Below are 17,114 nucleotides of genomic sequence, written 5' to 3'. Positions count from 1 at the left end.
TAGGAATTAAGTTAACTTGGTTATCAACAGAGTCTGTGATATTTCTGCATGAGGTCAAAGGTTAATGTTGGGTGTGTTTTGTTATGTGTGAGGTTATATTTAACTCTTAAATGTACACATCATGAGAGAGGGTGTGTGTGTGTGTGTGTGTGTGTGTGTGTGTGTGTCAGGGTGCAGCGGTGGGCCTGCGGCTCTGCAGGGTGCTGCTGTATTTCTGGTAGGCAGGCGAACGGTAACTAACCCTGGGGGACTCCTGATCGGATGGCAGACCATTCTGAGACACCGGCTCACCCTCTCTGCAAACACACAAAGTACACAAAGAGTCAGACACACTCGGATTTCACACAGATAAACACACAACAGCTGCATCTGCTGTTATTAGTCACTGAGCCATAATTTAGTTTTCATTCCACACACTTCTGCCCTCTGTCCTGATGAGGTCTGTAACCGTTTCCTTTGTTTTTGTGTTTTGTTTTCACTTTCACTTGAATATCAAAACTCTGCAGAGACTGAAAGCTTGTCTTCACTGGACAATGGAGGAAGTGCTACTTGCATCTGACAGTAATGAAACTCATAGCAGTTGCACAGGTAAATTCACCCAATCAGCTCCTGATTTCCTCTGACCAACTGTCACAAACCTCACAGATGTTCAATTTAATGAAACTGAGAGAAAGAATGTGCAGAAATACCCACAAACACACACTCCTCTTACCTCGGCTGAGCTGCAGCGTCACCGGGCTGAGCCTCGGTGGGCGGGGGTTGTCTCCTCTTTTCTTCTTCCTCTTGCGCTCTTCTCACTTCCAGTAACTCCAACTGGACACACAAACACATCGAGGCTCATTCAAAAACCACTTGTACCAACAGATGAGTGATGTGTGAGGATTAGTGGAAATCACCAAATTCTTTCTTTAATAGGTATGAACAAAAACATGTATTTGACTTAAAAAGTTTAAAAATGATACTGAAATGAGCTAAAATAAAAGAACAAAGTCAATGCAAAATGAAAACTCTGTTCACCAGATCATCATGATCCTGACTGCTGATGTACTGAGAGTTTTTTTAAAAGCTGTGTTATTGAAAGGATACTTTGGATCATTACAAGTGTGGTTGTATGAGGTACCTAAAGTGGACTAGCGTACACTTAAACTGATGTTGGTTGTTTTTTAGTTGGCTAAAATTCTGCCCTCCCCCCCGTTCACAGCAGTACATTGCTTAGTGTCTGTGCAGGGACTCCTGCTTCTCCAAAGTGGGAGTGTGCTGACCGCCATCCACTGTAGGTTATACACTGACTATGTGACCTCATATAACCACATACCCATTCAAATAATCCAAACTGTCCTATTTTGTACTGTTGACATTGCTCGCTGGCGTGTCTCACCGTGGTCAGTCTTTCCAAAGCAGCGAAGCGTTCCTCCCAGGTGGCGGCCGACTTCTCGAAGGCCTCGTGGCGTTTGATGAGTTTCTCCACTTCGTCCACACTCTGGCCGATCTCCCTGCTGGACAGGTAAGGCTCCTGACCCAGCAACCATGACTCCGCCACACCTGCATCCCTAGAAAACTGGTGCACCTCCAGGACTGAACACACACACACACACATTTTTCCTCATTCAACAGATGCTTTCTGTGATCATACGCCCTGACTCTGTTGTTTGATGATTGAATGAAAAAGCTTACTCAGCCTAAGCCACTCCCATCTGTCCTCCCACTTGTCAATCATGTCTTTCCTCTTGTCCGTCAACTGTAACAACTTTTCTTTAATCTGAGGGGAGAAAACATTTAGACAGAAGATTTAAATGTGAAAGAAATAGATGAATGTATGGTGTGTATCTAAATGACTGTAAATTAATATACGAAAAGTGCTGAAATTGGTACAGTAGATCGCATCAGCCTGCAGCCGCCAAACAGCTTGTAATGTAATCCTTTGGGGCAACTTCACCTGATCACAGTGTGTCCACTAAAAGTGCTTGCTTTTGCCACTGACAGGCTCAGATTGTTATTCTAACATTATGGAAAGGATCCCTTCAGAGACAGAAAGGATCTTACAGGTCTGTCTCTGTAGGGATCCTTTCCATAATGTTGTCATTTATCTAGCTTGATTCAGATTTTTTGTGCAGTTTCTAGGGCCTTAAATTGATCTTCAGCCATGTGGATATTATAAGTTGTATTTGTCTCCACCTCCTCTGAAGCGTAGTGCTTCCTGGCCAGCAGGGCTTTGCCAAGCTCAATGCAGGCTGTGAAGCTGTCGTTGCGGGCATCAATCTCTGCCTTGATGCCCTGGTGGTTGTTCATCAGCAGCTCCACCGACGAAACGTCCCTGAAAACAAAGAAACAAACCACATCAACAATGTTTAATCAGAGGAAATACTTGCAGCTTGAAAATGGGAGCTGAGGAGCTGTTTTAATGCATGACTTTTAAACATGACTAACTGGCATTCATTGGTCCAAAAAATTAATCCTTGATAATTCCAAATTATCGCATTCATGTATGCTTTTCCTGCAGATCAATATCGGACAAAATCACTATTTACTTCAGTTTACTAGACACAGATAAAGAGACAATAGGAGAAAAGAGGATAAAGACACTCCAGACAGACTCTTTGTCCTCACCTGGGATTCTCCTGAGCCTCAATCAGGCGGATGACGTCCTCCATCCATAGCATCAGGTCCCGCACCATGCTAAAGAAGCGGAACTTGTCTCCAGTGTCGACCAGCTTCAGCCTGCGGCCCTCCGCCGCCTCCAGCAGGTTCTTCCAGGCCTCAAGGACCTGAAGGGGGCGGATGACAAAAAGTGGAGTTCAGACCCAGAGAGACCAGAGGCTGGGAGAGCCCCAACACACTGATGATCCTTGCTTTAACCTGATAAATGAAGACTTTGTTTTCATTTACATTCATGATAAACCCATTTCAATACTATTGGATATTCTCTTTTGTAGGGTATGTTTACATTCTCCAGGATTCTGTGGGGGAGCATAGCAGCCCAAGAAATCAATAAATGCGATTCAGCCAAATAAAAAACAACACATTCATATGTGCAAAAGCAAAAGCGATAGAGGATTTGATCCTCAAAGCCAACCCCCGCCTCCATGTGTCCAGTGGATTATGTTCACTTGTGTCTCCACCTGAGCAGCACACTCAGACTCTCCTAAATCTGATGGCACTACGTGGACACGCTCATTCATTATTTATTTAGATCCTCTAACAAAGCGCTGAGATTTAACAGAAGCTGTTTGTTGTGTGCCCATGAATATAAAACTAAAAAATAGATACCATATTTCCTCTAATAAAGGGTGGATAAAGGGGCAGCTGTGGATCAATGGTACAGTGAGTTGATCGGTAGTTTGATTCCCGGCTCCTCCAGTCCTCATGTTGAAGTATCCTTGGCCAAGACACTGAACCTTTAATTGGTCCTAAAGTGATGTGATTGCGTGGGAAGGGTTAGTTGGCGAGTGATGAACAGGTTGGTATCAGTAGCAAAACTTTGATATGACTATAAATACATACTAAAATATGACCAAATATAGTGTTACTATATACTGAGTTACTAATAATACAGGCCCGATGTCCTCTGCAATTAAGGCATCGGTCACCATATGAGGAAATTCTGTAGATTCTTTATCCAGTACTCCAGGACTCTAATCTACTATCTTAAATAAATAACTAAATTAGCAGGAAAGGCTTCAGTGTCTTGGTGTGATCGGACCACCGCCCTTCCCAGTGTTGGCCGACCTGCTGGCGGAAGCAGCATGTTGTCCAGGACGTGTAGATCTACACAGCGATGCTCTGTTTGGACGGTTTCAGTGGGATCCTGATAACGTTCACAACCTCCACCTGAGCTGTTAGCAAGCTAAATACCCAGTGGCCATATTAATCTGTTAGCATGCTAATACTAGCTTCTACTCGCTTAGTGAGCAAGTGAGGGTGACAACCAGACAGTGGAGACTATTGCACAGATAATATGGGTTGCTAAAGACAAGCTATTTTCTAACAACAATCAGACGGCTCAGCGAAGACCTGATCAGTTTCACCATTGGCTGTATAATAAGAAATGGACGTAGCCACCGTGACATCACACGTTGGTTTTTGGACTGTCATTTTGCAGCCTTGATTTTGGCATTTTCAAAATCTCCATCTTGGTTTTGAAGCCAGGAGTGATGCACAAGCCCCTATGTTAGAACTCTCTAATATGAAGCTGGCACTTCGATGAAGACTTTCACTAAGTGTAGACATTTGCAGCTGAAACCAGAACCGCCAGTCAGAGTATTCAACCATCATTCAACTTCACCTGAATTTCAAAACCAGCACGCTGTTTTGTTTCAGGATGAGCTGTGATTGGCATCGCTACAACACAACACATATGAATTAATACGATTAGGCTCCTCTGCATTTTCGTGCCACAAGCAGCAACACAAGTCAAAGTATCTGAGTCCCATGAGGCAAAGCTGCACATGGAGTGTTTCTTCGGCTGACTCTGACTGTCAGTCTGTCGTCTGTTGTCTGTTTTAGCTGCAAACGTCTGCAGAATGAATGTCTGCATTTCTTTGCCGGCCATTTGATTGCATTACTACTTGTACTTGCAGTACTGACTTTCACTTCCTCTCAGTCACATTTTTAGCCAAAGATCCATCTTGTTAACAAAGCTGATGGAAACATGGCTGCATAGGACTGCAAGCAGCTAACAAGCAACTACATTTAAGCAAATGCGAACAAAAAGTTTTGATTGCACACTGTGTGCAGCATGAAACATTAAAAATGCATCTGACATTGATTTGAGTAAAGCTGGACACAGGCCTACAGTCCCGACTCTTTCACTGACTGACCAGACCCAGACTGTGTTTGCAAACCACTGGTAGCATTTGTTTTAACCTCCTCAGAGGCCCAGGTGGGTGGAGATTACAGATTACTGGTGCTCATGCAGCAACATGTGAGCTGAGTTTGTATCGAGTTTGCGTCAACATCTGTGCAATGACCCACCCACACAGCGATCCAAGAAAGATATAAAACAAATCCTACAAGAATTTACAAATCACCAGGTCTGTACTAAGACTAAGCCAGAACTAAACTACACAAAAACCACTAAAATGTCGCTAAAATTAATGAACATTTTAGTCAAAATATTAAAAGAAAGCCTAAAACTGCAGCCAAAATGAATGCTGATGCAAAGGCAATGTTTTTGGTAAACGGAGTCTCACCTCTCCCTTTCTCTTCTGGGTGGACAGAGAGGATATGCAGGGAAATGGACATACAGGGAATGGTCAAAACACAACGCCATCAAAAACACTCAGTGCTTATCATTATCAACAGTCCACTCCGGTCGTCAGGAGACAAGAAGCTTTGGCACGTCATGGTGGCTCTACCACTTGATTCCACTTAATTTTAGGTTGTTACTGTTCACCAACATTTTCAAAAAACGTCTGTTTCAGATTTTATGATACGTACTGTATTTGCAGAATCAGGGAATCTGCTATTTTATTATGCAAAACAGCATTTACTGAGAGGGATGAGACACATTTGTGGACAAAAATACAAGGAGTAAAGACAGATGTTTGGTTTGAGTTCAATAAATCTGCTGCATCTCGGTCATCATGGCAGGGCTGCATGTTTTACACAGTGTGGTGACTACAAACAGGTTCAGCAGGATTTACACTTCTGTGTTAAAGGATAACTCTAGTATTTTTGAACCTGGACTCTATTTTAACATATTTTGGATTTGGAATGACTGGTAGGTAAATAAAGTGCTGGAATTGATCCAGTAGATCACCTCAGCTGGCGGCTGTGAAACAGGCTGCAATGGCTGCAACGTAATCCTTTGGGGCAACTGCACCTGATCAAAGCAGTAAAACGTTTTTTCCACTGAAAGATTCAGATTGTTATTTAGAGACAGACCTGTAAGAACATTTTGGTTTAACCACAAACAGCAGTTATATCGCTCTCGTCAAAGACACCAGACTCCATTGACAAAAACATTCATTTTACAAACTTCCAGAACGCGGGAGTTGCTGGTCTTTTGCTGACTCAATTGCTAAGTTTGTTTGTGTAATTGTGTGACTTTGGTATTTAAAATTCAGAATCCAAACTAGAATGTTAAAATATCAAATTCATGGCAGCTAGACTCCTTCGCTCCTGTGTTCTGTGAGGTAAAATTACTGTTTTTGTCAATGGAGTCTAGTGTTTATGAAAAGAGTGCTATAAAGGCTGTTTGTGGTTAAATAACAAAAAATCTGAGCCTGTCTGTGGCAAAATCAAGTATTTTTAGTGGTCCTTTAGTGGTACTTTGATCAGGTGCAGTTGTCCCAAAGGATTACGTTGCAGCCATTGGTTTAGCGGCTGCCGGCTGAGGTGATCTACTGGACCAATTCTAAAACCCTTTGTACCTACCAGTCATTTCACACTCAAAATATATATAAATAGAGCCCAGGTTTGAAAATACTGGAGTTATCCTTTAAGGGGAAAAGCTAAAACCTACAGTGGCTACGGACAGCGGCTCTGAGGTGACGCTGTAGTTTGACGTGTGCTGGTAGAGTGTGTGTATGAGAAGACATTACGCAAGTTTAAGAAAGACTCAGTAGTCACCTCATTCTGGTGTCTTCAATCACAAGTTTCTTGAGTTCAAGACTTGAGTTCAAAAAGCTGAACATAATAGATAATGTGGAAAAAAATCCCAAGACTCTAACCTGTACAAAAAAATCATTGTTCAGTGTATTCAGGCAGAACGTAAAGGGAACTTTTGGCAAAAGTGTGAATTTGACGGCTGAACTACAGATTCATAAAGAATAATTTCACTTAAGTTAAAACATTTTCTCGTAGAATTTCACCTCCAATCTTAGCCTCAACTTGCAAACTGAATTTCCACTGACTGTGTACACGACTCGGTTTCTTTCAGTTTAATTAAACTTTTTGTCTGAACACGCATTTAGTAATTCAACTTCCAACATGACATATTTTGCTCTCTAATACAAGAAACCACTCTGTTGGAATAAAATGTGCCATCAGGTGGAAACGAGCATTAACATACTGCAACTCCTCTCAGCTGCTGTGCGGTAAATTATACTGGAAAATTCAGGCTATTTTTTTTTTCAAAATAACAATCCCTATTTGACTGTAAATAAGATATTTGGTTTTGAACCTTAAAGATTTGGAGGGAGATTGCCTTCCAAGTAAAGGACCTGTTTCTAGAGAGCAAACTGAATTTTCTTATTTTCCCTTTGTGTACTGCACCATAAGAGAGGAGACTTTATTTTGGTGTTCCCTGTATTTTGACCACGCCCTGTAAGATTTTATTGTGTTTATAATCTACAGCTTGTTGATGACTAAGAATAAAATCAGTCTTTGAATGATTTGAGGAACAGAACTGCTTGTTTTGGCATCAACATTGCACATGCTTATTATTCTTCTAATTTAATTCATTTCTCCTCGTGGGAAATGACCTCTGTCTGACCTCTAACCGAACACCCACAAACCATACCGCTTTATTTTCCAATCAGGCTCCTTGCAGGAGCGGAGAGATAGTGCAAAGTTAGTGCAGCAGCAGTGCAGCATGCATGAGGAACAGAGCCTTTACAGCGACTTCATTAACACCATCGCTGGCTTCAGTACTCTCTCAGTCCAGTCAGTAAGAAAAATGCCTGATATGTCTGTTTTTACATCTAGAGCTGTCCGCAGCGCTGATACTGAGACTCAGATTTACTGACTGGATTAAAAGTGAACTGATCCTGGTCAGTGGTTTATTTTTTCACTGCTGCCCTCTCACCTCTCCTTCTCTCTTCTGAATGTCGTCAGCTTTATCTCCAGCGTAGGCAGACTGCAGACGGACGGCGTCCTCCTGAAGCTGCCGCACCTGCAAATGAAATGAAGGAGGAGGGAAAGGTTCAGGTTTTATAAGATCAAATTGAATCATTCGAACATTGGCATCAGAGGCAGGTGGATCCAGAGGAAGTGAAAAGTGAATGCTGAAAAAGTAGGATTTTCAGGTAAAATGCTGTGGATGGGGGCACCAGAAAAAAAAATTAACATCAGTTTAAGTGTATACTATATTTAGAATATTTTCACAGTTTTACATCACCACCAGACAGCCCTTTCTGGCAGGGAACTGAAGCCGTTTCCCATTTCTCTCTTTTTGGTCTCTTCAAAGCCACCAGAGTCCATTGACAAAAACAGTGATTTTACCTTGCAGAACACAGGAGTGTTGATCTATGGCCGCCTCAATCAATGAAATAACAGAGTTGTCAACATCAATCGAGGCAGCAGTAGACCAGCAACTCCTGTGTTCTGCAAGGTAAAATTACTGTTTTTATCAGTGGAGTCTGGTGGCTCTGAAGAGTGAGAAGAGAGAGAACGGCTTCTGTTCCCCATCGAATAGGCTGTCTGATGGCAATATAAAGCAGTGAAAATATTCTGAACACATTCTAAAACATTCTACACTTAAACTGATGTTTATTGTTTTTTAGTTGGGCCTTTTTTAGGAGGCTAAAATCTGATTTCCTGTCCCCCCCCCCATCCACAGTAGTACATTGCTTAGTGCCGGAGCAGGGTCTCCTGCCTGCTTCTACAAACTGCCATCCAACGCCATCTACTGTAGGTGACACACTGACTATGGACCTCATATAACCACACACCTCTTCAAATAATCCCAAGTATTCTTTTAATATTTTCTACTGCTGAATCATAACTACCCCTTTAAAATAAACTTGGTGGCTGCACACTTACACAATCTTTATAAGCTGAAATAAACTCAGAAATTTGGACCTTGACGTCTTTGCTTTCATTAAGTTTAAATTCCAGGTTTTTCACGTCTCCTAGCAACAGTCTCCAGTTCCTAACCCAGGTCGCGTACCTGTGTTCCCAGGGCCTGAATGTCGTGTTCGAAGGTGGTGTGCATCCTCTGCAGGGTCTCCACTGTGTTCTGGTCCCGGCCCAGCTCCTCCGGGAGCTTCTTGTGCTTGTCCAGGATCCGGTTGAGGATCTCCTTGGCGTCGTGGTAGAACTTGTGGAGTTCGTAGGAGGCGGCGAGGATCTGCGTTCGGGTGTCGATGAGTTCCAACAGGTCGGCCCAGGCCTCGTTCAGGCCGTCCTTCCACTCCGCGATGGTGGCGGCGTCACCATGGCCTGTGTTGATCAGCTCGTCCGCCTGCCGGTTGACAGCGTCCACGCGCTCCTGGCCGATGTTCCCAGTGTCACGGGCAAATTCTCTAAAACGTTCCTGCAGCATCTGAAAAAGGACATAAGTTATAATTAAGAAGTAGAAGTACTAGAAGAGGACTGGGATAATAAATCAGGCCGGGACTCTAACGTCAGACCAGATCAGTCTCCACACACTCACACAGTTTTTTTTTTTAGAACACAGAATCATCTCTGGAGGGGTATCGGTGACATTACACCCTGTTAGCATGTTTGCTCCTTTAACACTAACCATGTCACTTCCTCTGAAGCATGTCTGTATTTTGCAGCATTTAATGTCACTTTCTTGCAGCAGCTGTCAACATGTTGACAACATGTCGGTAACATTTCACTGATAATGTTAAAAACATATTGATTTTCCACATATTGTCAACAGGTTGTCACTATCACTATCTGCCCCGTGTTGTTTTGGTTTTGGTTTTATTTTGTCTTTGTAACCCCGTCCTGACACTCAGGGCCAATCAGTTGGCAAGTCCCTGCCTGTAGACGGCTGTAATGATTACAACTGTTGTGTCAGACATGTGCAAGATGAACAACTGTACGAATTATGAACTTTCAACCAAACGACTGACTGACATTTTAACAGTAGATGATCTAAAAACAGCCTGACGTACAGCATGCTGGACCTTTGAGGCCAAATACTGATATCAATATTTGAGAGTCTAATTACAATATACCTGCCAATATTCACCAAGAGACGAGGAATGCAGAAACTGTTTCTAAATAACAAGTGTTTGACATTGTTACTCAATAATAAACACCAGCACTGATGTGTCTGCCTTAAACTAATATCAGCTGGTATGGTGGCCACACATCCGACATGCATGTTTCCAGGAGCATGAAAACACAGATGACTGGTTTACAGTAAACCAGGTCAGCTTGTTTCCTCTACGTTTAAAACAAACACAAGAACTGCTTTAAACGCTAATTTCAAACAGCCAAAATTAACACTAACAGGTACAAAAACAGAAAATGTAACGTGTAGTGTCGTGTGTGTTGTACTGACGGTGACGTGTTCGTAGTCCTGCCCCAGCTCGTGGGATCCGGCCACCACCTCCCTCTCGGCGATCCACTGCTCCAGGTCGTCCACCTCTCGGTTGAGCTGGAAGAGACGGAAACGCTCGTCCAGCTTCCCCCGACGCTCCTCCGACAAATCCTTCAGGCCGGCGTAGAGCTTGTCCACCTGAGACTGACGCATCCCGATACGCTCACTGCACGGCGGGGAGGAGGAGGAGGGGGAGGAAGAGGAGGGATAGGAGGAGGAGGAGAGAAAATAATGACAAACTGTGATTTATGACTGTCTTTCCTTTGGTTTTCTAATTTTTCAGATCTTTTACTTTCTCCTCCACTCATACTTTTGTTTCCTCTTACCCACCTTTACCTTCTTCATCCTTTCAGTCTTCCTCTTCCCCCTTTATCTTATTTCCTTAATTTCTTTGACATTTATTTTCTACTTTTATTTTCAGCGTCATTTCCTCCTTCCCTTGATAAAATGTAAAAAGCTTCCAGGAACAGACAGCAGGGAAAATACTCCTCGTCCTGACTGTGGTTCCTAACTTAACCCCCTGACTTTTGACCCCCCTCACCTGTCAGGGTGTTCGGCAGCCACCAGGCCCCGGCTGGTGCTGGACAGCTGGTGGACCGTGTCGGCATAATCTTCCACCGCCTGCTCCAGGATCTGATGCTTCTTCAGCATGGCAACCGAACTCTGCTCGTCCTGAGAGACACACACAGATTTTTCTCTCGTTATGTTCACATTGAATTTGATAGAGGAAGAAGGGAAGATAATGGAAGAATCCCTGGCCAGGAGGCAGAAAACAGAGCAAAAAAAGAGGGCAGAGAGAGAAACCGAAGACAAAAAACAAGTGGAAGCGGTAAGAAAATGTAATAAGAAACGACAGTTAGGAAAATAAAAGGCAGAAACATATGAAAACAGAATAAGAGACAGAGAGGGATGGACAGAAATAGTAGGCAGGAGAGACAAAAAATAGTGCTCGAGTGAAAACAGAGAGAAAGAGATTTAAAAAAAACAGTGACGTTGAAGGAGTAAAAGAAGACAAACTCAAAGACAGACTTAAAAGATAACTACGGTATTTTTAAACCTATTCATGCATATTTTGGTGTCTTAATGACTGGTAGGTACAAAAGGTGTTGGAATTGGTCCAGTAGATCACGTCGGCCAACATAATCCTTTGGGTCAACTGCACCTGATCAAAGTACGTCCATTAAAAGTGTTCGTTTTTGGCACTGACAGACTCAGATTGTTATTCTAAGTGTCTGACAACATTATGGAAAGGATCCCTACAGAGACAGACCTGGAAGATCCTTCTGGTTTAACCACAAACAGCCGTTATATCGCTCTCTGAAAAGGTAGTCATTTAGACACCAGAATATCTACAAATATGGTTATCCTTTAACTTAAAAACCTCAGCAGTTAAAGAAGACCTGATTTACAGACAGTACGTTCATTTGTGAAGCACAGTAAAGGTTTAAAATGGCTTCTCTGTAACAGGTTTTAGGTTTTGTGAAAGGTCTGATCTTTATAAGCTAAAACTGTGAGACTGTAAACCAAAACTGAACAACTCTCAGATCAAACAAACAACAAACAATATTAAAACAGGGAGTTTTTGATCAGAGTATTGAATGGGTACTGACCGGCAGTGATACGAGCAGCAGACAGTCTGGCACCAACTAACCAAACTAAGAGAGAACCAACAAACTGAGGAACTGGCTGGTGAACTAAAACTAAAACAGAGAAAGAGGAAGTTTTTGACCTGCAGGGTCGAGACAACGAGCACCACCATCCTAAACACACCCTGATGTGTGTGTATCGAGCTACATTTTATAAGGCTCATCTGTGTGACCTTGGGTGTGTTTGACAGAGGGTGGGAACATCAGGGTCATGTGCAAAAAATCGTATTCAAGAAGTCTTCAGCATATGCAATTTTAGGCAATCAATTGCAGAAGTAACAGTCGTCTACAGCTGCAACACCATGTCAATCAAACAACGCCAACATCACATCTGCTGTAGAAAGCACCAGCATGTCAGCCAGCCCAGCCACAGCAGCGCCCAGTATCACTGCCCTAAAACGTGACAAAGGAGGAACAACTGAAGGAATGACGTTAACAGCTTTAGCCAAAGATAATAAATCAACCTTGCCTTTAGAAGTCAAGGAGTTTTTTGTTTTGTTGCACACCTTACTTTTTTGTTGTGTTGTGTTTTAGTATGCAAATACATTTTTCTTAAAGTGTTAAAAATCGGCCCTTTCAGAAAGTGGTGTGGACACAGTGAACGCAGTGGAAATGTCACCTATGTTTGGAATAATGCTGAAACATCCAAAAACTCGCTCCCGCTCTTTCCATTCTTCTGCAGACGGTGGCTTGTGAGTAAAAATGATTATCTCTTGCTGTCAAGATATAAGGAGTAAAAAACATGTTCCAGGATTTCCTGTGACTGAGTGACCCTTTCTCACCTTGGCCTTCTCCTCTGACATCATGTAGAGCTCCTGTTCGCTCATCCACGCCTCGGCTTCAGCGGCATCGAAGTAGTACTGCTGGGCCTCGTGGGCCTCGCTGAGGCGGGTGTGGCGCTTTTCTGTTTCCTTCTTGATCTGTTCCCATAGCGACTGGAAATCGGTGAGCCGCTGGCGAATCACATCGGCTGTCGGGCTGCCCGCCCTCAGGACATGCTGGCTGCGTTCGAAGATGTCGTCGTAGCGCGGCTGATGGCCCTGGATCTCCTTCTGCAGGGTCTGTGAGGGCCGAAGGTCGCAGAGAAGGTTTAGGAAGGAGGAAAGACTTTGATTCCAAATGTTCAAACAGACATTTCCTTCCATCCAGGCAGATACAGATATGTGTTTTTTAATCTATTTTTTTTTTTATTTTTGTACAGGTGAGCGTCTGTGTACCTGGTTCTTCTTGATGAGCAGCTGTACAGTCTGCAGGTTGTGTCCATGGTCAGTCGATGTGGCCAGAGGCATCCTCTCCTCAACCCAGAGCTGCAGACACAGAGACAGAGACAGACAGAGAGAGAGAGGGAGACAGTCATTATCATCCGTTAGTGGTACAGTGTAGCTTTAATATGAACACTCTTGGTTTTCCATCACTGCTGCCACTAATCAGAGCTTCTCCAAAAGCTCCGGCTGCTGGTCAAACAGGTGACTATCGTCTAAGACAGGCCGGCTACTTTATTATATTCATTTCATAATATATATATTATATTTATGATAGATATATTCATTATATTTGTGTATGTGTATGGTCAGCTGAGAGGGTTTGTCTTGAGTCGTCTTCAAATATTAGCAAAATAATTGATGACCAAACACATAAAGATCTGCACTGACTCCAGACGGATTAGTTATGAAAACACTGGTGGCAGCAACTTGTCAGCAGTGCAAAAAGCATTAGAGGGTCCACTGACAGTGCTGCGTTTTCCATATACACCACACAGACATTTATGGGCTTAATGCGTACGAACAAAATAATTATTTTTATTTTCAAAGCACTTTTTACAGCAGAGCCATTTCTGAGACAGTGCAAGCTCATACTAACACAGGTGATGAGGTCATAGTGAATACCACTACTACTATTACTACTGTTTCCACTACTGCTGCTATTGCTAATGATGCTACAGCTACCACTGCTATAGTCCTACATGTACTAGTACCTCTACTGATACTATGACTTCCTCTATTACTACTACTGGAGCTGCCACTTCTATGAGTGATAGTTGCAGTATTTACTTTAAGTACAACTTTCACTGCTCATGTCACGATGAGTAATACTACTGTAGTATCACTACTGCTATCAAACAGCTCCACTTCCTGTACAAACTATCTAATACCACTTTGGTTCTTCACTTTTGGACATCTTGTTATGTGCACTGTGTCACGTTACTCCTTTAGACTCTTCCTGTGCGAGACGCTGCACTTACGATCTCATCCTCCACGTCCCTGTTGAACTGGTGGATCTCGCGGGAGGCCATGAGGTTGTCCCGTCTCTTCTTCAGCGGCTCCTGGAGCAGGTCGAACTTGCTCTCCACGCTGATCCTCTGGCCGTCCACCTCCTCAGAGCCTTTCCCCTCCTGACTGAGGGCCTGCGACTGGCTCTGCAGCTCCCCCACCTCCTTCTGACGCACCTCCACCTGGCTCTCCAGGATCTGCAGGAGGATGATTTACAGGTCAGTTTACAGGTCAGACGATGCGAACACAGGTTTCATTAAAAAAAAACAACACAGAAATAAGGACAAAAAAATTTAAATCATGAGGAAAAAAACGTCTCCCTACAACATCTACAAATACAGGCAATATGCAATAATATAATAAACAATAACATGAAATATGAGTGTGAAATATATATGTATATATATCAAAAGACATATTCTCTCAAGGTCTATTTACTACCTATTACCAGAGCTTTCAACCAGACCTCGTGGTCTTCCTCAGTGGGTGGAGTTTTGCTCAGTTATCTCCATCACAACTGAGAAAACATCAGCTGCTCAAGAAGAGCATAGTAAGTGGACCTGGAGGTAAGATTTTTTTTTCCTTACATAAGCAACATTAAAATGATAAATTGAAATGAATGAAAGAAAAACTAAGAAAAAATAAAGAAAGTGTCCCTAAATACACAGAACTGCAATTGAAGCTATGAAATCGATTATATAAATATATATATATATATATATCGAACTATAGAGGAGGAGAAAAAAAACAGCGTTACAAAAATGTTAGATCCTTCAGAGACCTCTTCTCCTCTTCTCCTCTTGCCGCTAAAAATCTTCAAAATCCAACATCGCTAACACGAAAAATGAAAATGTCTCGAATAAGATGCAAAAGTTGGTCCAGATGATCATCTCCTGCAGCCAGACAGTGCGATAACAGTCTGAAACGGCTTCATGGAGGAGTGCAAAAACAATAAAAAACAGGTAGAGTCTGACCTGGGTAAAAACTAGAGCACAGAGGAAGAGGAGAGGAATTGCTTCTCACTGCTCTCTCGGCTTAACAGATCAAACACTCTGCTAATGATCTCACTTCATCATTTACTCTCCCACACACAAACACACACACAGGAAATTGCAGCCCAGATCTGAAACGAAGACGAATGATAAGAAAAGCGAAACTGCTCTCATAGACTGAAAATACCAACTTCATCTTTCAGATGGCTTCACATACAGCTGTGTCACACACACACACACACACACACACACACTAAACACTTCTCAGATTCAGTGCTGCTTCACAACACATCAAATGAAAGATTACATAACTACTGTGTTAGAGAGAGTGTGTGTGCACGGCTGAGTGGATTTTTGTGGATATTTGTGTGTGTGTGTGTGTGTGTGTGTGTGTGTGTGTGAGAGAGAGAGAGAGTGTGTGTGTACCAGTAGATGAATTACATAAAAGGGTGGCGGGACCACTCTGACTCTTCCCTGCATGACTGTAAAAACTGAGAAATTACTGAAGGGAACCTCTTCGGGAATTTAAGAGCTCTGGATCACAAAAACAATCACTTATTCTTCTGTAATGATTCTGTGCTTTGCAACAACAGTTCAACTGCAGGAATAAGTTCAAGTTTCTATATGAAATAATGAAATTTAAAACTACACTTTCCACATGATTCCATGTAGGAAATGATCCAGAACATTTCAGGGAGTGGATTATGGCCATGATAACTCCTCCAGTGTACATGAAGGCTTATAAGTTTCACCTAAACAAAAATCAGCTAGTGTACCATCAACAGTGTCTAGTGTTTTGTTTGTGACGTATATTCTAACGATATAAGAGTTCCTCTTTAGCTCTCCTTTCAGCTCCACTCTGACTGTCAGTGGAAGAGAAACTCTGCTGTCAGACTTTAACAGGAAGTTTACAGGAATAAACGAGTGAATGTCGACACTCAGTAACAAACAGCTCGGGTACAGACGCTCCTCTGCACCCGCATCAACGTCCATGTTGACGCACAGTTCCTGGGAGGATCTGAAGACCGTGACAAGGAGGTAAATAGAGCCCCAGCTGCTCACCTGCTGCTTCTTGAGCAGGATGTTGACGGAAGTGAGGTCTTTGCCGTAGTCGTCGGACTGCAGCTGTGCATCCATGCCGTTGAGCCACTTGTCGAGGTCGGCGCAGCTCTGGGTGAACAGCTCGGCCTTGTTGGCATCAAACAGACACTTGGCCTTGGTCTGGGTGGTCGACTCCAGGTCCTCCCACATCGTCTTCAGGGATGCAAGCTTCTCTTTAACCATGGCCTCCGTCTCTGGCTTCTCTGCCATCAGTGCCTGTCCGTCCTGAAACACAGAGCTTGTTTTAAACACTCAGCTCGGATTACTTAATGAAATGATACGTCTGCCTCGTAATATTCGAGTAGAGGGAGACATGAACACACACAGCAAAATATGACTTATTATTAAAAGTGTGTGGGTGGGAATTTGGTCGTTGCCGCTTAATACTGGACAACAATCATCAGTCTGTTAGTCACTACAAAGCACAACATCAGGGCTTCTTTTCCCAAGAGCATCTTTAAGCTGAGAGGATCATAAAATTCATTTTATGAAGCTTAAGCTTCAGAGGTTTCTCCCAAAAGCATCCTAACTGAGAACTTAACGAGCGCAAGAGGAACCAAAAACTACATCTAGTTTGAGTTTTACTTGAAGCTTATGTACAAAACATCTTTATGTAGTTAACTTTTTATGGTTTGTGATGTGATTTTTAATATACAGCAAAGACCAGCACAGACATTTACTTTAAATTGTAGTTAAGGTTTCAAAGTCTAAACAAATGTGGCAAATTGAATTCATTAACTAATTAGAAAATGTGCATAAAGATGTAGAATACTACTTTGGGGAAATTTCCATTTAAACTTTGTTAAGGGGGAAATCTAAGGCGAACATTTAGATCACAACAGTTCATATATTCATCATTAATCTGTACTGATACATATATACATGT

The 17,114-nt window shown here is 42.6% G+C and overlaps 2 protein-coding genes across 3 annotated transcripts in view; both read right to left on the bottom strand.

The window, feature by feature from the left end:
• Positions 1–17,114, bottom strand: part of LOC139210467 (spectrin beta chain, non-erythrocytic 1) — a 122,322-nt gene that overhangs the window by 8,493 nt on the left and 96,715 nt on the right. For both annotated transcript variants that reach the window (XM_070840449.1, XM_070840448.1), the window contains 14 exons: positions 16,190–16,453; positions 14,108–14,332; positions 13,083–13,172; positions 12,648–12,926; positions 10,761–10,891; positions 10,181–10,385; positions 8,831–9,205; positions 7,748–7,834; positions 2,608–2,765; positions 2,176–2,314; positions 1,675–1,759; positions 1,379–1,575; positions 713–813; positions 242–296 (listed from right to left, as the gene is read on the bottom strand). In XM_070840449.1, coding sequence (XP_070696550.1) covers positions 242–296; positions 713–813; positions 1,379–1,575; positions 1,675–1,759; positions 2,176–2,314; positions 2,608–2,765; positions 7,748–7,834; positions 8,831–9,205; positions 10,181–10,385; positions 10,761–10,891; positions 12,648–12,926; positions 13,083–13,172; positions 14,108–14,332; positions 16,190–16,453 — 2,391 coding nt within the window. The remainder of the gene's footprint in view (positions 1–241; positions 297–712; positions 814–1,378; positions 1,576–1,674; positions 1,760–2,175; positions 2,315–2,607; positions 2,766–7,747; positions 7,835–8,830; positions 9,206–10,180; positions 10,386–10,760; positions 10,892–12,647; positions 12,927–13,082; positions 13,173–14,107; positions 14,333–16,189; positions 16,454–17,114) is intronic.
• Positions 1–17,114, bottom strand: part of rps27a (ribosomal protein S27a) — a 263,072-nt gene that overhangs the window by 173,050 nt on the left and 72,908 nt on the right. The window lies entirely within an intron of this gene.

The sequence above is a fragment of the Pempheris klunzingeri genome, chromosome 12, assembly GCF_042242105.1.
Source record: "Pempheris klunzingeri isolate RE-2024b chromosome 12, fPemKlu1.hap1, whole genome shotgun sequence".
Taxonomy (NCBI): domain Eukaryota; kingdom Metazoa; phylum Chordata; class Actinopteri; order Acropomatiformes; family Pempheridae; genus Pempheris; species Pempheris klunzingeri.
The sequence above is the reverse complement of the archived record's forward strand: the minus strand, read 5'-3'. Positions and strand labels throughout refer to the sequence as shown.